At 51.2% G+C, this 25,475-nt stretch overlaps 1 protein-coding gene across 2 annotated transcripts in view; it reads right to left on the bottom strand.

Annotated features, from left to right (window-relative positions):
* Positions 1-25,475, bottom strand: part of DEPTOR (DEP domain containing MTOR interacting protein) — a 162,973-nt gene that overhangs the window by 48,869 nt on the left and 88,629 nt on the right. For both annotated transcript variants that reach the window (XM_052651523.1, XM_052651524.1), the window contains exons 5-7: positions 9,060-9,245; positions 6,754-6,888; positions 1,915-1,985 (exon numbers count right to left, since the gene is read on the bottom strand). In XM_052651523.1, coding sequence (XP_052507483.1) covers positions 1,915-1,985; positions 6,754-6,888; positions 9,060-9,245 — 392 coding nt within the window. The remainder of the gene's footprint in view (positions 1-1,914; positions 1,986-6,753; positions 6,889-9,059; positions 9,246-25,475) is intronic.

Genomic DNA, 25,475 nt, shown 5'->3' with positions numbered 1-25,475 from the left:
CTTCCAGTGCAGGGCTGTGGGCCTGACCCCCGGTCGGGGAGCTAAGCCCCACCTTCCAGTGCGGGGCTGTGGGCCTGACCCCCGGTCGGGAAGCTAAGCTCCCACCTTCCAGTGCGGGGCTGTGGGCCTGACCCCCGGTCGGGGAGCTAAGCCCCACCTTCCAGTGCAGGGCTGTGGGCCTGACCCCTGGTCCAGAGGCTAAGCTCCCACCTTCCAGTGTGGGGCTGTGGGCCTGACCCCTGGTTGCGACCCCACCTTCCAGTGCGGGGCTGTGGACCCGATCCCTGCGGGGCTGTGGGCCCGCCCCCAGTCGGGAGGCTGAGCCCCAACCTTCCAATGCGGGGCTGTGGGCCTGACCCCTGGTTGCGACCCCACCTTCCAGTGTGGGGCTGTGGACCTGATCCCTGCGGGGCTGTGGGCCCGCCCCCGGTCGGGAGGCTGAGCCCCAACCTTCCAATGCGGGGCTGTGGGCCTGACCCCTGGTTGCGACCCCACCTTCCAGTGTGGGGCTGTGGACCCGATCCCTGCAGGGCTGTGGACCTGCCCCGGTCGGGAGGCTGGGCCCCCACCTTCTGATGCAGGGCTGTGGGCCCGCCCCCGGTTGGGAGGCTGAGCCCCCACCTTCCAATGCGGGGCTGTGGGCCTGACCCCTGGTTGCGACCCTACCTTCCAATGTGGGGCTGTGGACCTGATCCCTGCGGGGCTGTGGGGCCGCCCCCGGTCGGGAGGCTGGGCCCCCACCTTCTGATGCGGGGCTGTGGGCCCGCCCCCGGTCGGGAGGCTGAGCCCCCACCTTCCAATGCGGGGCTGTGGGCCTGACCCCTGGTTGCGACCCCACCTTCCAGTGTGGGGCTGTGGACCCGATCCCTGCGGGGCTGTGGACCTGCCCCGGTCGGGAGGCTGGGCCCCCACCTTCTGATGTGGGGCTGTGGGCCCGCCCCGGTCGGGAGGCTGGGCCCCCACCTTCTGATGCGGGGCTGTGGGCCTGCCCTGGTCGGGAGGCTGAGCCCCCACGTGGCCCGCGGCCGGAAAGCTAAAACACACAGCAGGAGCAGTCCTGGAGCAAATCCCACAAAGGCTTTAAAAACGGTTCATGTTTCAAAACTCTTTAAGAAAACAACGAGAAACGGAGTCCTTGGGTCCTGTCTGAAGAAAACCAGGGGGTCTTAGAAGAAGAAGAAGGAAGGCTGAAGGCCCTCCAAGAGAGGGCAGGTGGTCACAGATATGTAGGACATCCAAACGGGGTCCTTCTGCAATTCAAGGCCCTAAAATATAGCCAAAAGCGCCACCGATCATCACAGAGCAGCCTTCTTCCTCTGCCTTAAGCCTCCCTCCTGTCTGAAACAGGGCTTCCTTCGTAGCTCGGTGGTGAAGAGTCTGCCTGCCGTGCAGGAGACACGGGTTTGATCCCTGGGTTGGGAGGATCCCCTGGAGAAGGAAATGGCAACCCACTCCAAGTGTTCTTGCCTGGAGAATCCCATGGACAGAGGAGTCTGGCGGGCTACAGTCCATGGGGTCACAAAGAGCCGGACATGACTTAGCAACTAAACAACAATATGTTTTAAATAATCTTTATAATTAACTATAAGCAGAAAGGGATTGTTGCCGTTCTTTGCGCTACCACCTGTCTTTGAATCTGTCATTATACTAGAATAGGTACATAATGAGTTTTTTTAGGGAAACATCAAAAGGAATTTGAAATGCTGGGTTAATAACAATAAATTGTGTCAAGTCCTAATGCATTTTATTGCCAAAGCGTCAAGAAAGTCACACTGTCATGATGATGCTCAAAACCAAAGGGGAACTGGGAGAACCTTGCCAAGCCCATCCCTAAACTCGACACGGACAGGCCGCCACGCTGACACGCTCCAGACATGCAGCAGTGCGGGAGAAAATCCAAAGGGGGGGGCCTACCGTGAACGTCTTCCTCGCATACGGAGCCCCAGGAGTCAAGAGTTCCTCAGAAGTGACGGGCCTCTTCAACACTGTAAGACAGACGCAGGGTCAAGGCGCAGATCCTCTTAGTTCTCTGTCCAGTCTTTCAGCAGAAACTTGCTGAGCGCCTCAGTCTGCGACATCAGTGACCCAAAGTGTCAGAGATCCCTGCCTCCCGGTGCACAAGTTTCGCCAAACATAGCCAGGAAACTAGCGAACGGAAACAGCCCCAACCCTAACTCACAGAAAGCAGAGACGGAGCGGGGAAGGGAAGCAGGAGTGCCATGGGAGTTCTTGAATTTCTTTCTTCCAAGCCCAGATAGGCATTCAACCGGCTTCCCCTGCGGCTCAGCTGGTACAGAATCTGCCTGCAATGTGGGAAACCTGGGTTCAACCCCTGGGTTGGGAAGATCCCCTGGAGAAGAGAAAGGGAGGAGAAGGGGACAGCAGGGGATGAGATGGCTGGAGGGCATCACTGACTCAATGGACACGAGTTCGGGTGAACTCTGGGAGTGGTGATGGACAGGGAGGCCTGGCGGGCTGCAGTCCATGGGGTCTCAAAGAATTGGACACGACTGAGCGACTGAACTGAACTGAACGGAGGCATTCAACGCTTCCTCGACGGGCAGAACCCTCCTGAAACACAGGAGACTCAGGCTCAATCCCTGGGTCAGGAATACTCGCTGAACAAGGAAGCGGCTGCCCAGTCCAGTGTTCTTTCCTGGAAAATTCCATGGACGGAGGAGCCAGGTGGGCTATAGTCCACGGGGTTGCAAAGGAGTCGGACACGATGTAGTGACCAAATAACGACAAGGCATTCAACCCGTCAAAAGTAAGAGGAACTCTGGCTCTGGCAGACTTCGTACCGTGTTTCCAGAGCTAATACCACACCCCCGCCCCCATCATACTGTCCACATCCTGTCCACCAGAGCTCCTTAGAGTTCCCTGTTAAAGTTCAACATGCTCGCTGAAGTCCCAGGCTGCCTTTGGTCCTGAACCCTAACGCTGGGGAGCTTTTCTGCATCCTTATCACATGCTGGCTTCTATGCTCAGCACTTCATATATTCTCTTGTTTCATCGTCACAAGAACTAGTGGGTCATTTCATCCTTATCCCTATTCTGCTAGGGAGGAAACAGAAGCTGAGAAAAGTTAAGAAGCTTGTGTCCAAGGCCTCAGAGTCAAATGGAACCAAGATTTAAACTCAAGCGTTGATGCCACTGCCCACCCTCAGAAGAAAGGGTGCAGAAGCCCCAACATGGCTGCGTGCGGCCCCTCCCAAGACACCTGGACCATCAGATCACTGCTGGGGCCCAGCAGACGGCAAAGACCATGGTCCCTTCCTGACCTGCAGCCTAAAATCCCAGCAAAGATGAACCCTGTCCACCCGCTGCTCATGCAGCACCGGAGCAGAGGCTGCCGCGGCGGCCCAGAACAGCCAGTGGTCTCAGAGACACCACGAGCTTGAGCGTGGAGAAGCTAGAGGGGTGGGTGGGCCGGGAGTTCACCACGGTGACGCGCAGCCTCCATCCCCTCTGTGGGGGCCGTCAGGGGCTGGAGGCCAGGCCCAGCCAAGGAGCAGCGGGGGACCAGAGGCAGGGAGACCCAGACCACTGGGCGGGGCCCTGCCCCGCACGTTCTCAGCTGAGGGCAGTGGGGCGCTGCCTGCTGACCCGACAGGTCACGGGGATGCCTGCTGCTGCTTTCGGAAAGCTCATAAAGGAGGACAGGGGTTTGCCGTCTCCCCTACAGAGCGAGAAGGGTGAGGTCAAGAAGAGCAGCTCTCAGCAGAGGGTCAGGAGGTGAGAGGAGGGGCCCGCGGTCGAGGACTTTCGGCCTTTTTACTCCCCGTTAGTCAAGCCCTGCACTCTCTCGGCCCTCAGATCCCTTCTGGGGCTTATGGGGGTGGATGTCGGAATCACACGGCACTGTGATATCCGACGATAGCCCCCACATCCTGTTACACGGCCTACGTTCATTGAGATATAATCGACACACTAGATCTGTTTCAGGTCACAACATAAGGATGTATGTGTGACGAAATGATCACCTGATCCAGTTAAGGTCATCACCTGATGCAGCTACAAGCTTTTTCTTCTTGACAGGAGAGCTTTTCAGACCTACCCTGGGGACTTTCCTGGGGGTTCAGTGGCTGGGACCCTCAGCTCCCAAAGCAGGGGGTCAGGAGCCAGATCCCACCACCTGCTGCCAAGGGGCCCTCGTGCTGAGACCCGGCACCCAAACAGATAAAAAAATGAAAGAAAGGGCTGCTCTCTTAGCAACGTTCAAATATACAACGCAGCATTACTAACTGCAGTCACAGGCGGGACACTGCATTCCCCAGGCCGCACTGAGAAGCTGGAGACTTGTGCCCTTTGACCCCTTTCGCTCACTCGACCTTCCCGCCCCCACTGGCCAGGCCCCTCTGGGCAGCACCAGCTTGCTCTCTGTGCGTGTGAGGCTTCTGTCCGGTTCCACATACACGTGAGCTCGGGTGGCGCCTGTCACTCCTTGTCTGACATGTCACTTGGCATGCAGACCTCAAGGCTCACCCACTTCGCTGCCCAGAGCAGACTTTCCTTCACTGTCATCACTGAATAGCTGGCCACTATGTGTGCGTGTGTGTGATACAGCACATTTCCTTCATCCATCCCGACGGGCATCTAGGCTGCTTCTGTGTCTTGGCTATTACAAGCGATGCTGCGATAAACATGGGGGTGCAAGTAAAATCTCAAACGAGCATCCTCCTCCCCTATGGACAAACACTCAGAAGTGAAACTGCGGGATCACAAGGGGCTTCTACTTCTCTTTCTTTCAGGGATCACCATACTGCTTCCCATGCTGGCTGCACCTGTCTACATCCCCACCAACCGTGCACGACGGCCCCCTGTTCTCTGCACGCTCACCAGCATTTGTCACGTGAGTTCTTTCCAATGTCAGCCATTCTGACAGGTGTCAAGTGACATCAGACATTCTGACAGGCGTCATCGTGACTTTGAGTCACACTGCATTGTAATACTTGGCAACAATGCTGACCACTGAATTCACTGTCGCACTTTCCTGTGTTAAAATGTGTAGAAACTCTGAAACCTAGGGAGTAATTTCTAGCTTTCTCTTCTCATACCCTTGAGAACTTATTTACTCATCACAATGATACCAATTATATTACTTTTATAGCACTTAAGCTGGATAGGGGCATTTACATATAGTATTAAAAATATATGCTGATGGATAACTAATGATTAACTTTAAATGCCTTACCATGAAGCCTGCTTACCTACTTGAGGGAAAAAAAATCACAGGTGAGTTCCCTCCGTCTTGGGAATCCACTAAAGAGTTGAAAGAGGAGCTCGTCAGAACGCAGAGGTAGGATTTACCCATGAAGTCCTGACAGTTCCGGTCCTTAGAGACCCAACCTTCCATTTCTGTCTGCTGCTGCTAACTCGCTTCAGTTGTGTCCGACCCCGTGCGACCCCACAGATGGCAGCCCACCAGGCTCCTCCATCCATGGGATTTCCCAGGTGAGAGCACTGGAGTGGGGTGCCATTTCCTTCTCCAAGAATGAAAGTGAAAAGTGAAAGTGAAGTCGCTCAGTCGTGTCCAACTCCCAGTGACCCCGTGGACTGCAGCCCACCAGGCTCCTCTGTCCATGGGACTTTCCAGGCAAGAGTACTAGAGTAGGGTGCCATCGCCTTCTCCGTTTCTGTCTGCACGTCAGTGAAATTCCCCCTTTGGGTCAAGGGGGTAAGGAGAAAGAGGAAACAATGCAACCTTCTACTCGCCCCAGGAATGACCTCCCTGAAGGTGACGCACTGAATGCTGAGGGGCTGGGGCACTACACAAGCGGCTGGAAGCTGTCCTCAGGCCACGCTGGCCCCAGCGGACCACAGTCCACTCTGGCAAAGGCGATGGTATCCCTGGGTCCAGGCGCTAGTGGGCTGAGGAGGCGATTCGATCTGAGCGCAAGTTCATTACCCATCTGTGTGCCTAGGTTGTTGGGTTGTTGTTTTTTTATTATTTTTCTGGAGCATAAAGTCTATGGAGGTGGAAGAGTAGAGTTTGAGACCGCAAGGCATGGAGAGTCCTCTGCAGGGGTAGCTGGGTCGCAGAGCTCCGCGCTTCTCCTGTGCGGGTGCAGAGACCCAGCAGATCCAAGCATCAGTTACCATCCGGGCAGCGGCACCTCCGCTGCTGTGCGCCACTCAAACCCACCGCAGAAACCAGCGGCTGCTCCCGGAGCTGGGGCTGCTGGCGCGGAAGCCCTCAGACGGCCGGGGTTCATAGCTGTCCTGGGAACGCTGTATGCAGAGAGCCGACGTCCCCAGGCCATGCCCCGCTCCAAGGGGCGGCCAGCATCCAACGGCCAGTCAGCGCGAGGGCCTAACAGCCTGGCCACCTCCCCTAAGAGGGGACCCCCTCTAAGGCCCCCCGACTCCAGAGCGCCACCTGGGGTCAGCCGCAGCCTCCGCGGGGCGCGCACTGCAGCCCAGTTCGTCTGCAAACCTGCGTCCCCCCTTCTCCCCTGAGGCGCGCCTGCCTGTGCCCTCAGTGCCCAGTGTCCAGTCGTGTCCAAGTCTGCGGCCCTGGGCTGCAGCCACCAGGCCCCTCTGCGCGAGGGATTCTCCAGGCAGCCTCACTGGGGCGGGATCTCCCCTGCTCAGGGAGTGAGCTCGTACCCCTTACCTCTCCTGCACTGGCTGGGGGGGTTCCACCAGCACCCCCGGGAAGCCCCCATCCAAGAGGAGGCGCCCCCAAGCCACACCACGCACGGAGATCACCCTGTCCCGCCCGCTCTGCTGAACGAGGGAGTCGCCACTCACCGGACTTGGGGTTGCAGGGCACCGGGGGGCTGCTGGAGAGGGTGGGGCTGCTGCTGAAGTAGCCGCCGCTGCCGCAGCTGCTCATGCTGCTCCTCCGCGCCGCCGCCGCGGCCTTGATCTCCTTGCTGGGGCTGACTGCGGGCGAGGACGCGCGGTCACGGCCGTGGGCCAGGCCCAGGACACGCGCCGTCATGCACAGTGGTGGGCCGGGCCCGGGACACGCGCCGTCATGCACGGTGGTGGGCCGGGCCCCCGGGACACGCGCGGTCACCCACGGCGGTGGGCCGGGCCCCCGGGACACGCGCGGTCACCCACGGCGGTGGGCCGGGCCCCCGGGACACGCGCAGTCACTCGAGGGGAGGCCTGGGTCCCCGGGACACGCGCGGTCACAGGCGGCAGTGAGACTGGCTCTCGAGAACAGGCCACCTGCAGCTGCCGGGGTCGTGGGGCAGCCTCCACTGCCAGAATCAAGCCCTCTGGCCTTGGCATCGGAAAAGCAAGGGTCTGAGTGGCAGCTCCACCACCTATGAATAGCAGGAGCTGGGCCTAGTCCCTTGGGTTTTGTAAGCCTCAGTTTCCCCAGCTGTAAAGTGGGAATACTGCTCTCCAGTGGGGATTGGTGCAGGCGTGGTTATATAGGGGAAAGCGCTCAGCTAAATGAAATGCTATTTTAAGAACCACGGAGCTCATGCCAAGCATCCCTGAGAGGATGCAAATTAAGTGCCGGCAAGACACTGAATGAACTAACGGTGACAATAAGCGCCTCCTGATTGAAGAGTAAACCATTAACCACCCAGCGCCACAGAAGATTAAAACGCAGAGCATGACCTCAGGCTTGGAAGGTGTGCGGTACTGAAGCAGCCGCTTCAGTGATCTGACCTTGCTTTTCCCTCCGCTGAGCTGGCTGGCTCTCATCAGGGGCAGGTGCGCAAGGTGCAGGATGCAGGGAAAGGACCGCGGGGAGCGCTCAGCGCAGGGCCTGGCCCCGGGAAGCCCAAGGCCACGCTGGCCTTCAGGTCACCATGGTTACTGTATCCTTATCACGGTCGCCTGTTCAGGTCTCTGGGACTCAGTGAAGACCAGGGAGGGTGTGGACGGTTCCTCTGCGTTTTCAGGAGGCTGCCGCCTTAGGGGCACACGGCTGGAGGGCATCCAAGCATAGGCTCAGGCCCCTACCCTCAGCTAGTGTTTCCTCTCCTGGCGCAGCCCTTCCTTCCTTCTGTGCCCCTTCCCAGCCCGTCTGAGGAACCTGGGATGTGGAAGGCTGAAGAGGAGCGCTGGGTCAGGACAGAATTCCTGCCAGACCCAGCTCCGCCCACCACTTCCTCGCTGTGGGAGCCTGCGGAAGCCACTCCAAAGCCCTGTGACTGCATTTCTTCACCCGTAAGGTGGGGATAAACAGTCTTTCCTCCCAGAGTAACAGTGAGGATTCAATGAGAAACTCTATGCAGTCAAACTTGGCTCCGTGCCAGGTGCAGACTGTTCCCAGGACTTCTAGCTGTAAATGTTCTCACTGTCGCCTCCTGTTTGTAACAACACAGGTGTTCCTTTTGTTCAGGGTTTCAGGTGAAGCCTGAAGCCTTAGGCGCCAAGCCTTAGGCTGACCAGTTTCCTGAGTCAGCGTGGAGTTTTCGGAGCAGAAGATAGCCCAGGAAGCACGCCATCCTCTTACACAGAATGACACGTCGTTAGCCTTCTCTGAGTGAATGAGGTTTTTTTGTTCAGTTTAGTTTGTTCAAATGGGGTTATCGTTGTGAACATCAGTCATCATTTCTGCCCGGTCTGACCTTACACATAACGCCCCAGGATACTGTGCTTTCTGAGCTCCTATGTCTGCCTTTCACAGGTTTAACTTGTTCTGTGTGATACACTGATAATCAGTTTCCTTTTAGTTGTATAAGCCCTCGAAAGTCTTATTCATCCTTATATAGATTTCCAATGCTGGACTTAGCAAACTGGATAATTAACGATACGTAAGGATTGTTTCTCAGGCAGTAAAGAATCTGCCTGAAATACAAGAGATCCAGAATTGTCTGCAAATGGAAAGTAACTAAGGTATGAGTGAGGGCCTGAGTGGCCTTTTGTAATTTAAATACATAAAATTATAAAACAGACTTCACGGCATTGAAGTTGATTACCCAGGAACAATTTGGTGGTGTGTGGGTATGTTTTCTTTTGGGGGGTGCAAAATAAATAGATACATAATTTTTTAGTTATAAATAGTTTCTCGAGAACAGAATTCACAGAGGTGAGTTATGACTGTGTTACTCCCAACAGCCACACTCACGCGAGGGGGATGCGCGCACCTGACATGAAGCTGGCTGACTTCCGGTTGTCGTGGCCCTGCTTCCGCAGGCAGAAGGGGCTGTCGTGCGTCTCCTGGGAGGACGGGGACTTCTCACTGAGCAGCTCCATCAGCCTTCGCCTCCGCCGGAAGTTCATTCTGAACTGGTAGAGAAGATTGCTGTCCACAAATGGGTGCTTGTTGGACACTGGGGAGAAGAAACAGCAGGTGAGACCATCTGGTATCCTGCAGACACTGGGCACTGTAGCCGGGAAACTCCAGCCAACAGACAGGAGCAAAAGTCTTGACAAAGACTTACACCCAATGCTACAATACCCTTTATACCTCAGGGATTTATTCAATTTTATACTCTGAGTTCATGAGTCGTGGAGACGCAGAATAGGCAAGACGTCAGGCTTCAGAAGCCACATGCCAAGGCCGTTTTGGTCTCTGGGAAGTAACCAAGAATGCAGCAAACTGGCCAGCAACACGCTGAAGTCTCCACCCCCCCCCCCCCAATTCAAAACACTTGAATAGACTCTATCTCCAAAAATCCAGTTAGCATAGGACAAGAAACTCGCCCTCATTAGTCAATATGGAAACGCACATTAAAATCACAGTGAGATGCTATTTCACACTCACTAGACTCACAACACAAGAGAAGACTCTACACATGGACGTCACCAGACGGTCAACACTGAAATCCAATTAATTATATTCTTTGCAGCCAAAGATGGAGACACTCTATACAGTCAACAAAAACAAGACCGGGAGCTGACTGTGGCTCAAATCATGAACTCCTTATTGCCAAATTCACACTTAAATTGAAGAAAGTAGGGGAAACCACTAGACCATTCAGGTATGACCTAAAACAAATCCCTTACGATTATACAGTGGAAGTGAGAAATAGATTCAAGGGATTAGATCTGATAAAGTGCCTGAAGAACTATGGACAAAGGTTCATGACATTGTACAGGAGACAGGGATCAAGACCATCCCCAAGAAAAAGAAATGCAAAAAAGCAAAATGGCTGTCTGAGGAGGCCTTTCAAATAGCTGTGAAAAGAAGAGAGGCGAAAAGCAAAGGAGAAAAGGAGAGATATACCCATTTGAATGCAGAGTTCCAAAGAATATCAAGGAGAGATAAGAAAGCCTTCTTCAGCAATCAATGCAAAGAAATAGAGGAAAACAATAGAATGGGAAAGACTAGAGAGCTCTTCAAGAAAATTAGAGACACCAAGGGAACATTTCATGCAAAGATGGGCTCGATAAAGGGCAGAAACAGTCTGGGCCTAGGTAAGTAGGAGAATAGGCGACTAACCCATTTTATTAGCACCATGAAACACTCCTCGGTGACAAGAAGGAATGAGCTGTTGACACAAGGCAACGTGGATTAATACCAAAAGCATTAAGCTGAGTTAGAAAGGCCAGACACAAGATGAGTGTCAGTTTATACGAGGCTCAAGAAAAGACAGAATTCACAAATAATGACAGAAATTAGAAAGGGGCAGGCATGAGGGACCGCCTGGGAACGGGCAGGAGGAGACTCTGGGGCGACGAAGACGGTCTGCGTCTTATTTTACGCGAATATATATATATATATTATCAGGGGGCTTCCCAGGTGAAATCAGACTGAGCGTTTAAGGTATGTGCACTTTCTTGTAGGTGAAGTATGTCTGTCAATAAAGAGAAGCAATCAGGGCCTGCCTAGGGGCTCAGTGGTAAAGAATCCACCTGCTAATGCGGGAGACACGGGCTCCATCCCTGGTCCGGGAAGGCCCCACAGCCACGCCACCGAGGCCCTGGAGCCCCCCAGCCCGCGCCCCGCAAGAGAAGGGGCCACCGCCGCGAGGAGCCCGCCTCCGCGACCGGGGGAGAGCGGGCACAGCCGCGGAGACCCAGCGGAGACGAAAGTCATAAACACGCACGATCAGTCTTCAAGAAACAAACAAACTGCGACAGCACGTTCTGTAAGCGGGCTGGGAGACCAGGAATAGGCGTCCTCACGCCGTAAACCCAGCACGAGAGGCAGCGCAGCTCGCCGCCAGGACAAGCTGCTCCGCGGCGCTGACGCCCAGGCGGCCACCCGACACTAGTCGCTGCGCATGCGCTCAGTGTCCGCCCGCAGTCTGCTCTGCTTGCTGATCTGAGGCTTAAAACGCGGGCTTTTAATCCGGTTTCTCTCTCTGTTCCTTTTCAACTAGGCTGTTATTTCTACTCTAACAGAGATCTCTCTCTGACTGGTTGATCATTAAAGGCAGTCAAAACTCCTGCAGCTTTGAAAAAGAACAATGTGAAGAGGATTTTTTTCCTTCCTTTTGATTTCAGCAAGACAGGTCAAAACCTGGTTTTATTTTAGAGATTCTACATGCGTTCTGTAACTGCGTCACTGAAATGTAATTTACATACAAGATAACTCACCCACCTAATGTACACGTTCTCTGTTCTACTCTGGAATGTGCTCACAGAGGTGTGCATCCCAGCATCTCAACTGATTTTAAAATAGTCCCATCAACCCCAGAAGAAAGCCAGCTCCTGAGCTGTCGCTTCCACTCTGCCTGTGACCCTTATTCATGACCAACGTGCCAACCCTGCAGCGTCGCCTGCCTTCGGCATTTCGTACGATCAGAGTCCCACAAGGTCCACTGTGACCCGCGTCTTCCCCTTGGCATAACGTTCACAAGGTTTATCCACGTAACGCCGTGTATTGGCACTTCCCTCCCTTTTTTTTTTTTAACTTCATTCCTTTATATTGCCAAATAATTTCCTGTGGTCATGTACGGATGTGAGAGTTGGACCATAAAGAAGGCTCAGCACTGGGGAACTGATGCTTTTGAACAGTGGTGTTGGAGAAGACTCTTGAGAGTCCCTTGGACTACAAGGAGATCAGTCCTGAATATTCATTGGAAGGACTGATGCTGAAGCTAAAGCTCTAATACTTTGGCCACGTGATGCGAAGATCTGACTCATCAGAAAAGGCCCTGAAGCTGGAAAGGATTGAATGCAGGAGACAGGGACTACAGAGGATGAGATGGTTGGATGCATTGCTGACTCAATGGACATGAATTTGAGTAAACTCCAGGAGACAGTGGAGGACAGAGGAGCCTGGCGGGCTGCAGTCCATGGGATCATAAAGAGTCAAAGAGTCAGACATGATTTAGCAACTACACAGTGACCACAAAAAACTATTCACTTCAGGTAAATGAATGATGTTGGCCATGAAGGCAAACACATCTAATTCAGAGATGGTACTGGATATTCTCAGTAAGTAATACATTCTTGTGTTCAGGAGATTATAAATACATCCTAGACCAACAGATAAGTCAATTACATTTTGATATGATATCTATAAATAGTGGCTCCCATGATAGTCAAATTTTTATATAAATGTATTACACCACTACATTCAATAATACTATAATACAGTAATCTATAATACTTTTATAGATAATTTATTTTTTTCTGGCAACCTTTTCTGAGTTTACTGTGATTTTTAAAATCCGCAATGTGACTTTGGCAACAGTATCTTAAATTACAACCTGAAAATCCATAGTACTGTATATACCCTTATTAAGACCTGTTTTGTCTTTGTACAGTGAATGACACAAAACACTGGCTTTGGTATAAATAAATCCAGAATCACATTCTAAATCTAAACCAATTCCATGACAGATAGAAGTGCTTCAAAAACATTTTTAATTGAAATGGAAATTTGAAGGCTGGCTTTACATACTGAGCCAAGGATTAATTCACTCCCATTCTCCACTCCCGAGTTGTATTACCACCTATGTCTAAAAGGGCAAACATCACCTAAGATAACATACAAGGAGTAAGTTTAAACAGCCCTCTGTTGTGACATAGTCTCTCCAGTAATCTACGTGTTTAAACATGACCAAATCAGGGCAGACCAGGACCGTATAAGATAGTGGACTATCCATGTCAAACATAATGCCAAGATTGAAAGAACTCAATAAATTGCACGTTTGTTAATTTACAACCCACGTGCCTAGTGCAGGGGATGTAAGAGACGCTGGTTTGATCCCTGGGTCGGGAAGGTCCCCCTGGGGAGGGAACCGGCAACCCACTCCAGCGTTCTTGCCTGGAGAAGCCCCTGGACAGAGGAGCCTGGAAGACCACGGTCCATAGGGTGGCAAAGAGTTGGACACGACCGAGTGACTCAGCACGTTGTTGCTTCTACTGTGACCATCGTTTGCTGGTGATACATCGTCATTTGACCGACGGGAATTCAGCTTAACGCGGCACAACGTTCAAAGCCCCACTTCCATTTCCAAGGACTGACTTGGTTCTTAGGGCCTCAGGAGCAGCCCCACGCTGGGGAACGAGGTTCTCCGCGTGTTCGTCCTTCAGCTGTGTGGCCCGCACAGATGGAGACAAACGCCTTCTCTCAGAACAGGGACGCAACCACTGCACACGTCCCTTGCGCCGCTTTCAACGAAGCCTTTGGCTTTTAAAAGCGCTCTTTAATTCTTCCCTCTCACTAAAAGTTTAAATACACAAACGCTCAGTGTTGTACATTTGCTTCGCTTGTGAGGGCAATCCTAGGCATCACAAAGATAATCGTCCTTCCAAAAGCCAAGAGCGCCAGCAGCCATATCCTAGCGTCTGTCAGTCACTCGTGACGTCACTCATCTTCAACCAATGAGCGCCAAGGGAGGGTCCCACACCCGCCCAGCCATCTCCCGTTCGCGCGCCGGCTGGACCACGACACCGTCATCTGCTCACCCTCTCAAGCCCAGCAATACCAAAGTCTTGCAAAACAGACAGACATCGCTTCATCCAAGACCGAAACAGTCATGCAGAACTTCTCTGAAGGCTCTCTTATGCCGAATAACTTTCAGGAAACAGTCTTAGGTGATGAAAAGCGACGGCTCGAGTCAGAAGAACTCGGCTTTGCTCCCAGGCCTGCCTCCTTTCTGAGCTGAGTGATTTGGGCGACTTAGCAAATTTAAACCTCAAGTTTCCTGCGCAGTTCTGCTGTGAAGAAGAAAGAGGACAGCTTCCGGAAGAGGTCTGACACGGTGTCTGAGGATCGTCTTCAGGGTTCTTCTGCTCAGGCTCCCGAAGACTGCCTTCTGTGGCTGCTCACAGGAGTTCCTGCACAGAACCCGCTCCCTCTGTCTGTCCTGCCCTGCTTCCAAAGAACACTCTGTCCGGCTCCCACGAGCACTTCTGCCACCTTTCAGTCATAAGAAATATGAAATCTTAACCAGATATCCAGTTTGGCAAATATCCCACTGGAAGATATTTAAATCTCAGAAGTCAAACAAAAGTAAGACATTAAGGAGTGAGTTTAGACAAAGGAAGTTTTAAGAACGAATTAGATTAAGAAAGCTGAAGATTTCTTTTGTATAGGCACAACTTCATACGTGGGCTTCCCAGGTGGTAAAGAATCTGCCTGCCAGTGTAGGAGATTCAACAGACTCAGGTTCAGTCCCTGGGTTCAGAAGATCCCCTGAAGGAGGCAAACGGCAACCTGCCCCAGTATTCTTGCCTGGAAAATTCCATGGACAGAGGAGTCCATGGGATCAGAAAGAGCTGGACACAACTGAGTGACTGACCGCATACACACACAAATTACATGTGTAGAGTCTCAAGAAATAAAAATGGCTAAATGACATATAGTTTATGAGCCACAGAGAGGAATGAATTGATTCTTTTCTACACTTTAACGGCACAATCCCCAAATAAAATGCAAAGTTCATTTGCTACATATGCAAATTGCTCTTTGTTAAACACAAAGGACAAACAACAACAAAAAAAGAAACCCCTACGGTCTGGGAAAGAGACACTCAAGGCAAGAAAGTCAAGGAGAGCCGCGATTCGTACCTCTAGGCTTGAGGTCATTCCAGGTTTTCATTTTTCCAATCCCAATCTCCAGTCTCCTATCCACACAATACCTTTTCATTATGCTCGATGTTGTACATTGAGAATTTAACAAATTTTGTCCTTTGCTCCTTGAGAATACGTATATGCCAGCAAATCTGGAAAACTCAGCAGTGGCCACAGGACTGGAAAGGGTCAGTTTTCATTCCAATCCCAAAGAAAGGCAATGCCGAAGAATGCTCAAACTACCGCACAATTGCACTCATCTCACACGCTAGTAAAGTAATGCTCAAAATTCTCCAAGTCAGGCTTCAGCAATACGTGAACCGTGAACTTCCAGATGTTCAAGCTGGTTTTAGAAAAGGCACAGGAACCAGAGATCAAACTGCCAACATCTGCTGGATCATGGAAAAAGCAAGAGAGTTCCAGAAAAACATCTATTTCTGCTTTATTGACTATGCCAAAGCCTTTGACTGTGTGGATCACAATAAACTGTGGAAAATTCTGAGAGAGATGGGAATACCAGACCACCTAACCTGCCTCTTGAGAAATCTGTATGCGGGTCAGGGAGCAACAGTTAGAACTGGACATGGAACAACAGACTGGTTCCAAATAGGAAAAGGAGTACGTCAAGGCTGTATATTGTCACCCTGCTTATTTAACTTCTATGCAGAGTACATCATGAGAAATGCTGGACTGGAAGAAACACAAGCTGGAATCAAGATTGCCGGGAGAAATATCAATCACCTCAGATATGCAGATGACACCACCCTTATGGCACAAAGTGAAGAGGAGCTAAAAAGCCTCTTGATGAAAGTGAAAGAGGAGAGTGAAAAAGTTGGCTTAAAGCTCAACATTCAGAAAACGAAGATCATGGCATCTGGTCCCATCACTTCATGGGAAATAGATGGGGAAACAGTGGAAACAGTGTCAGACTTTATTTTTTTGGACTCCAAAATCACTGCAGATGGTGACTGCAGCCATGAAATTAAAAGACGCTTACTCCTTGGAAGAAAAGTTATGACCAACCTAGATAGTATATTCAAAAGCAGAGACATTACTTTGCCAACAAAGGTCCTTCTAGTCAAGGCTATGGTTTTTTCAGTGGTCATGTATGGATGTGAGAGTTGGACTGTGAAGAAAGCTGAGCACCAAAGAATTGATACTTCTGAACTGTGGTGTTGGAGAAGACTCTTGAGAGTCCTTGGGACTGCCAGGAGATCCAACCAGTCCATTCTAAAGATCAGTCCTGGGTATTCATTGGAAGGACTGATGTTGAAGCTGAAACTCCAGTACTTTGGCCACCTCATGTGAAGAGCTGACTCACTGGAAAAGACTCTGATGCTGGGAGGGATTAGGGGCAGGAGGAGAAGGGGATGATAGAGGATGAGATGGTTGGATGGCATCACCGACTCGATGGACGTGAGTCTGAGTGAACTCCGGAAGTTGGTGATGGACAGGGAGGCCTGGCGTGCTGCGATTCATGCAGTCTCAAAGAGTTGGACACGACTGAGCAACTGAACTGAAGATGTACACATCACCACTGTTTGCAACTACACAAATCTGGAACTAAAATTAATGTCTACAATTGAGGACTAGCTGACTGAATCGCTCCTGGAGAAGATTAATGTCTAATGAGGAAGAGGTGAGAAGAGACAAGGCTCACGGTCACACTCTGAACCCACTCTGCTAGGCGCAGTTTCATCCCAGCTAACACTGAAAGCTGACGGTTTCTAATTCATCCAGCCTATACTTTCTGGGACTGTCCAAGCGTTCCCTTTTGCACTGGTCGAATTCTCTAGGGGCCTGACTCAGCTTAGCTTCAAGTGAGATGTTAAACAGGAGGAAAAGGAGAAACCGCCAAAAGCTAAAGCAACGTAAATACATGACAGTCTATCATTCAGGGAAGCGCAGGCTTCAAAAGCGCCAAACTCATGACGCTGACATTTGGTAAAAGGAAACAGATCCCTGCCCACTGTATGCTTTCACTTTTCAGAAAGCATGAGGGGGATATCACGCAGTATATCTACCAAAAGCATGAAGTGATGTAGTTCAGAGACATGGAGGATAATATGGCTACATTTTTCCCATTAGAAATTATTAGGATGATTTTATCAAAGGAAGACAATTTTAAAAGCTGATTATCTGAAGGAAGGAGAATTTGCTGTCTTCTACTCACACATATATTCTAAGGATGAATCTAAAAACTTCTCATCTTAAGCCCCATAAGTTCCTTTGAATATAAAAGTGCTTTAGGCTACTTATCTAGTTGGAGGGACGAAGATCTCTTACTTTCATCCAGCCTTGAAATTGCTGACAGATGACATAACACAACAGATATCATGGAACAGCAACTCACACTGACTCCAGCAGTGTGATAAGGAAGTAAGAAGGTGGGGTTAAGGAGGGGAGGGGGAAAGAAATTGGGGATGTCAACTGTCCCCTAGATCGCACCTCATCGGGAAGTTTAACGAGTGTTAGAATTCCGAAGAGTCAGGAAGGCTCGGGAATTGCCTGGTGGTCCAGTCGTAAGGCTCCCCTGTGGCTGGTAAAGAATCTGCTTGCGGATCTGCCTGCAGTGCAGGAGACCCGGGCTCCATCCCTGGATCCAGAAGACCCCCTGCAGAAGGAAATGGCAGCCCAGTCCAGCACTCTTGCCTGGGGAATCCCATGGACAGAGGAGCCTGGCGGGCTGCAGTCCAGGGGGTCAGAAGAGCCAGACACAATGAGCGACTGAAGCAGCCCCACCCGTGGTTAGGGTCCCACACTCCCACGGCAGGGGGCACAGGTCCGGTGCCTGGCAAGGAAACTAAGATCGCACAGGCCTTGTATTTCAGCCCACAATGGTGGGAGGTGCTTACACAGACAGGGGAATAAGGATGCTGAGTGTTATAACAGCAAAGAACAAAGGCCAGCAAAGGAGGAGGCTGAGGGGGGCAGGACTGTAAGCACGAGGAGTGTCAAACTACAAGGTCCTCAAGGTCACCTTCCAGACAGCAGACCCTCACACGCTGTGACAACACCCTTACCATCAGGACATGCCGGGCCGCCCTGGCGGTCAGTGGTAAACAATCTGCCTGCCAGGGCAGGAGACACGGCTTCGATCCTGGTCTGGGAAGATCCCACATGGCTCGGGGCGACTAAGCCGTGTGCCCCAACTACCGAGCCTGTGCTTTAGAGCCCAGCGGGTGCAGCCCCCAGAGCCCACGCACCCCAGAGCCGATGAAAAGCCGTCCAGCACGGCCAGAGCAAAGGCCACACAGCAGTGAAGCCCCAGCACAGACAAACACAGATAAACGCAATCATATTTAAGGACGTTTCACAGCAGCAGAGGCGGGCGTGGCCTGCCACCTCCCATGTGCGCAGTCGTGGGTGGAGGATCTGTCTGAGCATCAGGGATGTCACGCCGCCTTACCACCGGCTCCCTTCCTCCTGCTTCCTATTTCTGAGCCTACAGAGCCCTGTACTTCCCTCTGGAAGGACCACCTAGCACTCACAGGCGTTGTTTCAGAGCACCGACAAACCCCAAGGAGAAGACGTGATAGACCTAGTCTGTAGACTTAGTGTTTCTGGAAGGCAAATCAGTTCTGCCTCCAAAGACGCTACGTCTTCCCTTCCAAGTCCTGGGATGGTCTGCTCCTGCTGGATCACAGTCCTACAGAGTCCAGGCACTTCACGTTACTCAGTATGCTGTACATTTAAAAAAACTGTCAAGACTAACAAATAGGAATATTATGCTGTTTAAATCATGTGCCTGTTGGGAACTATGAGCTGAGCGTTAATCACAACAGAAGATGAAATCTACTCACTGAAGAAAATCCAGACTACACTTGAAGCCGAAACAGCCCACCTCAAACCATCCTATAGGGCCGCGGGAGTTGAAGGCTCTGCTTTTCAAAGCAGCACAGTCCTTGATTCAAGAAGGGTAAGCAATTGTGTTCAAGTGTTTTACACCACACAGGGACAGTTAGGTGCCTGGGATACAAAACTCTTCAAGAGGCAATAACGGCAGTGAATCAGAGAACTAAAATAATTACTTCCTGAGTCCTGACAACATTTAGAAGGGGATATGAAAGCAGGAAATTGATTTTAGGGCATAAAGTTCTATGAACTGACATTACTAAAACAGAGCACTTCGCATACACCAAGGTAGAACCCAATTGCACTCATTTAACTGACGGAAGGGAGGACAGGAGATGGAAAAGGAAGCAAGGACGGATGCATCTTTAGTCAGGGAGCAGGAAAGAAGCAACTGAAAGCACCGGGCTGTGACTGCACAGGTTTCTGCGGCTGCTCCTACTGCCAGACAAGTGAAGGTCATCAGCAGATGGAAGGTCAAGGTACATTTTGTTCTTCTCTGTGCACCTTTAAATAACAGCTGGGTACCTTCCAAAGGCTAGAACCTTGTACTGCCAGTGATAAAATTCAGAACAAAGCACATGTTTTTTCAAAGATGAGGTTGTTTTTCAGAGACTAATTCGTATCACAAGTGCAGAGAGGTCTGAAGACAAATTTACTTTGGCAAATGGAACACTTCACATACAAAATTCAATGAAAGATATCTGCAAGTCTATTCTAGATCCTTTGGAACTACTGACATAAATCCAAGGGCCTTCGATGTTGATTTATTTTTTAAAGTTTATATTCATCATACAGTACATATAAGATACTGTTTAAGGCCAGCAATGGAAGAGGCCACTAACCCTATTAATCTCTGCCCATCAAGGCATCTGACGATGAGGATATACAGATGAAAAGAGTGACCATCAGCCAACATTTACAAAGTGGCACACCGTGTCAGACCCTGTGCTGAGCATACGGCATGCATCTCGTTCAGTTCTCAGGGCAGCAGCGAGAGCTACAGTTACTCATAGTTTACAGATGAGATTACAAAGGTCAACCTGCCCAAGGCCCCACAGTCATTAACCAGAAGATCCGGGAAAGAAACCCCAAGTCTAAGGACCGCATCCCTTACTCTCCTCACTGGACTGTTCCCATCCCATGATAACGCCAGCTGAGCCCGAGACGAGCTTCTCCCCCCTTCCTCCTGTCGCCAGGTAACAGAGGACACCTCGGCTGAACGTGCTTCCTACGAAATGCTTCGCCAGGGTGGAACGCCGATTACCTTGCAACTGCTTATTAAAAGGGCCAAGCGGGGGACCTGGTAAACACGCTTCTTCCTACAGATGGCTCCGGGTTGAACGCTGCCTTTACTCTTTACTAAGTGACTTAATTTCCCTGAGCTTCAGCTTTATTCATCCATAAAGACCAGTGCAGGAGCAGTGAAACAGCGTAGGTAAACGGCTCATTAGCGTCTCCAGTCCCCAGAGGTGTCCGGTCAGCCATGTGCAGGCCTCCCAGTGAGGGCCCACCGGGGTCAGGGCCCCAAGGACACCTTTCCTCTTGTGACCCCTTTCGGACTCCACCTATGTGTGCGTCCGGGGGAACAGGAGGCATCCTACCAACACCAAATAAACTCAGCATGGCCGCGCCCCAGAGAAGGACATCCAGTGTGAGGCAGATACTACCCCGGAACCACCGCCTGCCGCCAGAGCTATTCCCAGATGGTGCCGCCTCACCACGCCGGGGAGGGCTACCCTACAACCTGCTATTCACCCTGAATAATAATTTATGAGGTGTTCCTTTTGATACTGGAGAGACTAGGACCCTTGAAGGAGGAGGAAACAGATGTTCAGAAAAGGAGGGCGTCAGTGGTGAGATTTAGTAGCTAAAAAAACCCCAAGAAACCTGTCTCCATATATTTTCTTTTTTTCCTTAATATATACATTTTACTGAAGGATAGTCGACTTACAACGTTTCAGGCACACAAGGTGATTCAGTTATACATATACACATATATTATTTTTCAGATTTTTTCCATTATAGGCTATTACAAGATGTTGACTATGGTTCCATTTGTGATAGTTCCCAGTAATATTTGTTTCATATCTATTTCATTTTTGAATTAGAAACTCGGCATCCTAGTCATGTATTTTCTATATTACTCATGTTTGTACTCACTTTTTCTTAAAAAAAGGGAAGATAGAAAATATAGGAATAATTTCACCTACTTTTTTTTAACCAATAAGCTTTATGTTCTGGAATAATTTTAGTTTCATGCAGAAAAGACTGTAATGATAGTACAGACAGTTCTCCTAGACTTTTCACCCAGTACCCCTTGACGGTAACAAACACAGTACACTGGTCAAAACAAGTAAGACCTTAACATCAGGACACCCACCTGCTTTAAACCTAACTGAGGGCTTCCAGGAACTCCCTGTGTGGACGCAGGAAGCACACTGTTCTTTGGAAGCCCATGTTTCAGAGGGAAGGTCACTTAGCTACTTAATGAAAAAGACGTTTGTCCTTGCGGCTGACAAGGCTGGCTGCCTGTCCAAATCCAATCTCCCCTTCTTCCTGCTTCATCGTTTGCACAGGGCGGGAGTGCCGGCCCCAGCAGCAGGGGCCACTGGCCGCCTTCCAGGAAAGGGGGCCACATGACAGAGGCCCGGCCCTTGAATGCAGGTAGGGATCTCCGGGAAAGGCGGCTCTCCCTGAACAAAAAGGACCCCGCCCCCCCGCCCCCCCCGCCCCCCCGCCCCCCCCCCGCCCCCCGCCACCCCCACCCCCCCACCCTCCCCCCACCCCGCCCCCCACCCCCCCCACCCCCCACCCCGGCTCTGTTCAAGCAGGCACTGCCACATTTTCCCCTATTTGCAGTAAAACACAGTTCTGTTATTATTCCAAACTCAGGTCTGGAGACTGAAATCAAAGGCTTAAAAAACCAACAGTCTGTTTGTCTACAGCCCACACCTGTAACAGACTATGCTGGGCTCAGGAGCCAAGGGCGATTAGCCAGCAAGTCTTACGGGCAGAAGATAGGCCTTCCCACTCTGACCAGGCTCGGATTCCCTGGTGACACAGCCGCTTACGGACAGTCCCTGGGTCTCACTGTTTCCATCTGTGGAAAAGAAGTTACAGTAACTTCTTTACTCCAAAGCAAGTGCCATTAAGACACATATGGGAAGCCACAACTCTCTTGAAGACAGGATCGCAAATGATGCCCACGCACGAAGAAATGACATTGTTCTGCTGCCAACAAAAGCCCGAAGAATCCCACAACAAAAGACCGAGAACTCAAGGAAACGCTCCCGAATTTCAGGTCGCATCCTGGATCAGCCTGTTCTGAGCCAAAAGAGACCTACCGAGATCAGACACAGTCCAAATGGTTGCAGTCAACAATTTCTGACCTGTGGAAATATTTAATCAAAGGAAATGTTAAAATATCAGAGGAGAAAGAAAACACGACTATGAAACCACCGTGCTAAATAGAGAACTGTGATTTCCGTTCCAGAAACCTGCGTGGCTGGCACCCCGGTCTGTTTGGGTGTCCAAACTGGCACGGCAAAGTAGAGACACCAAGGTGCTTCCTCAACACAAATTTTCAGGCATTTCAACCACTGAGGAACTAAGCTCTCTGAGCTAAGGGGCTGAAAAACGAAATACACACTCACCAAGACATCACCAGCCCTTGTGACGACTTCACAAAGGTCTGTAGGGCTTCCCTGGTAGGTCGGTGGCCAAGAACTGCCTGCCAGTGCACGAGACACAGGTTTGAACCCTGATCTGGGAAGACTTCACGTACCAAAAAGTGACTGAGACCCTGCACAGCCTTTAAGCCTAGGCTCTAAAGCTGGGGCTTCTCTCGTGACTCAGATGGTAAAGAACCCGCCGGCAGCGCGGGGGACCTAGGTTCACTCCCTGGGTCAGGAACATCCCCCGGAGGAGGGCAACCCACTCCTGTGTTCTTGCCTGGAGAATCCCACGGACAGAGGAGCCTGGCAGCCTACAGTCCATGGGTCAGAAAGAGTGGGACACGACTGAGTGACTAAGCACGGCACTGAGCCCAGGGGCCCTGGAGACTGAGCTCTGCAGAAGAGAAGTGACTAAGCACAGCACTGAGCCCAGGGGCCCTGGAGACTGAGCTCTGCTGAAGAGAAGTGACTAAGCACAGCACTGAGCCCAGGGGCCCTGGAGACTGAGCTCTGCTGAAGAGAAGTGACTAAGCATGGCACTGAGCCCAGGGGCCCTGAAGACTGAGCTCTGCTGAAGAGAAGTGACTAAGCACGGGACTGAGCCCAGGGGCCCTGGAGACTGAGCTCTGCTGAAGAGAAGTGACTAAGCACGGCACTGAGTCCAGGGGCCCTGGAGACTGAGCTCTGCTGAAGAGAAGTGACTAAGCACGGCACTGAGTCCAGGGGCCCTGGAGACTGAGCTCTGCTGAAGAGAAGTGACTAAGCACAGGACTGAGCCCAGGGGCCCTGGAGACTGGGCTCTGCTGAAGAGAAGTGACTAAGCACGGCACTGAAGCTTCTGCCAACCCCAGCTAGAGAAAATCCCACGAAGCTTCAGAGACCCAGCACAGCCAGAAATAAATAAATAACATTAGTGTTTTTAAAAAAGGTTTAGAGCTGTGTTCTCCAGAATGGCTGACATGCACTTGAAATGCAGCGAATCTGAATTGAGATGAGCTGTACACACAAAACACCCTGGATTTTGAAGATCAAGTATTTTTTACAAAGAAGCTAAGACAGCTGATTGCTATTTTTCATACTGATTGTACTTTGAAATAACATTCTGGAGATCGTGTGTTAAGATCTATTACTAAGGGAAATTTTACCTGTTCCTACTGTTTTCACGGAGGCGATTTGAAAAGTTGAAATCACGAACATGGACTGCGTTTGTGGCAATCCAGTCTAGAGGCCGGCATCTCACAGGCACAGATCAGCTAACCCACAGAGGAGCTCATCCCTTACGTGCACCACGTGGAGAGCCGTCTGTCCTGGAAGACAACTCCTCTCCTGAGCTCCCGACAGTCAGGTGGTCAAGAGTTGCCGTTACTGCGCCTGGTGAGGTTCTTTCCCCCCTCACACCGCCTGCCCCAGTACTGCTTTATTCATTTTGATGAGGAAGGACATTTTGTTCCCACTTGATAGGAACCCCTGCTTGAGGCTATGTGCTCAGCCACCATGGAAGGGCTTCAGTGACAGGAGTGGTTTCGCCAGCGGCCAAAACCAACACACTCAGCCCTACTCCAGGCCTGGCGGCTTTGGCGGTTTCTAATCGGACTGAAACCTGGGCGCCAGCTGAGGCAGTGGCTCCAGTAAAACGGGAGAACGGAGACCCGACGTGCAGGGTTTCCTTGGGGAAGGACAGAGGAGGGGGTGGCCTGGCTTTTCGGGGTTTGGCCCATCAGCGAGCTCTGCCGTGTATCTGAAGCAAATGATGACTGAGCCTGGTTACAATATTCAGGGAACGCTGCCTGGTGTGAGCACCCAAAACTGCCCCACACATCCTCAAAAAGTGGTCACTACTGCATTCATTCAGTACACGTTTTACTGAGTAGCTAATATATAAATGCCAAGCCGTGCAGCGGGACTCAGAGACAAGAAAATATCCTCTGACCTCAGAGCTCCTACATTCTAGCTAAGAGGAAAGAAAGACGAAGATGCTGGGTACCAACCGTAATGGAAAAACCTTCACTCTGTTGGTGGCAAGGAGTTACCAAAAGCAAAAGTAAGAGAACGTGAGTAGGAGCGTCGTGGCGCAGAGGAGGAAAGGCGGGCAGGCGAGGACGGGGCACTGACGGGGGCACTCTGCTTGTCCGGGCTCAGGTCCGCTCCTCTGCAGCCTCCCTTCAACCGGCCCCCCACCTGGGCTCCTATCCCTACGGTCACAGAACTTCCAAAACAATTTTTTTTCTTTTTGTGGAAGAATGCCCTCTCCTACGTGGTGAGTCTGCCAGTCAAAGGATCCTGATCGCCCAGGATCAAGAGGGGGGATGTGACCGACCTAGCCCAGCCTTAGCAAAGAATCCTGCCATCCCCCAAACAGTGATACCTGATCACTCCTGTTATTTTGAGTTTCTCCTCCTCCACCTTTGATGTCCAAGTCCCTGGCCTCGACCCTTGGCGCCTCCCATATAAGTCCATCTGCTCGCCCCCCTGCCCTGCTCCAAGGCTGTAAATCCCCACTTGCTCTTGCTGTCCTTGGACGGGCGCCATCTCCCTCCCCCTGCTGCAATGCTCCTATTGCAACAGGCTTAAATAAAACCCTCCTTACAACTTAGACAAGCGGCGGAATGACATTTTTTCCTGTAACATCACACGGCCTTGGGCAGGCTGCAGTCTTGTCTTCAGCCTCCTCAGTCATCAGCGCCCTTTGCCTTCCCCCCTTTCTTCCGTCTTTGACGCTTCCCTCCCTCCGTCTCGCTTTTCTTTTGGCTAGAATATTCTAGGCTGGGCTGAACTCATCAGTGTTCTTAATCACTGAGAAGATGGAGTTACTTCCTGTCTGGACCTGGCGGCTAGCTTCCTTTGCAGAAAACCCCAAGTCCTTTCTTCATGGCTCCCAGGGAGAATGTCTCAGTTACTGGTTTCCACTGGGGAATGGGATCACCAAAACTACCCTCAAGCAGCTGGGAGGATTAAAAATATAATACATGGAAAACTGCTTTGCACGTTGCACAATGTTATATAAATATATTTCTCAGACAAAAGACAAAGAAAGGGGTCTTGATGAAGTGTTGAAATTGT

The sequence above is a fragment of the Budorcas taxicolor genome, chromosome 14 (genome assembly GCF_023091745.1).
Source record: "Budorcas taxicolor isolate Tak-1 chromosome 14, Takin1.1, whole genome shotgun sequence".
Lineage (NCBI taxonomy): Eukaryota > Metazoa > Chordata > Mammalia > Artiodactyla > Bovidae > Budorcas > Budorcas taxicolor.
This window is presented reverse-complemented; position numbering and strand designations above follow the sequence as displayed.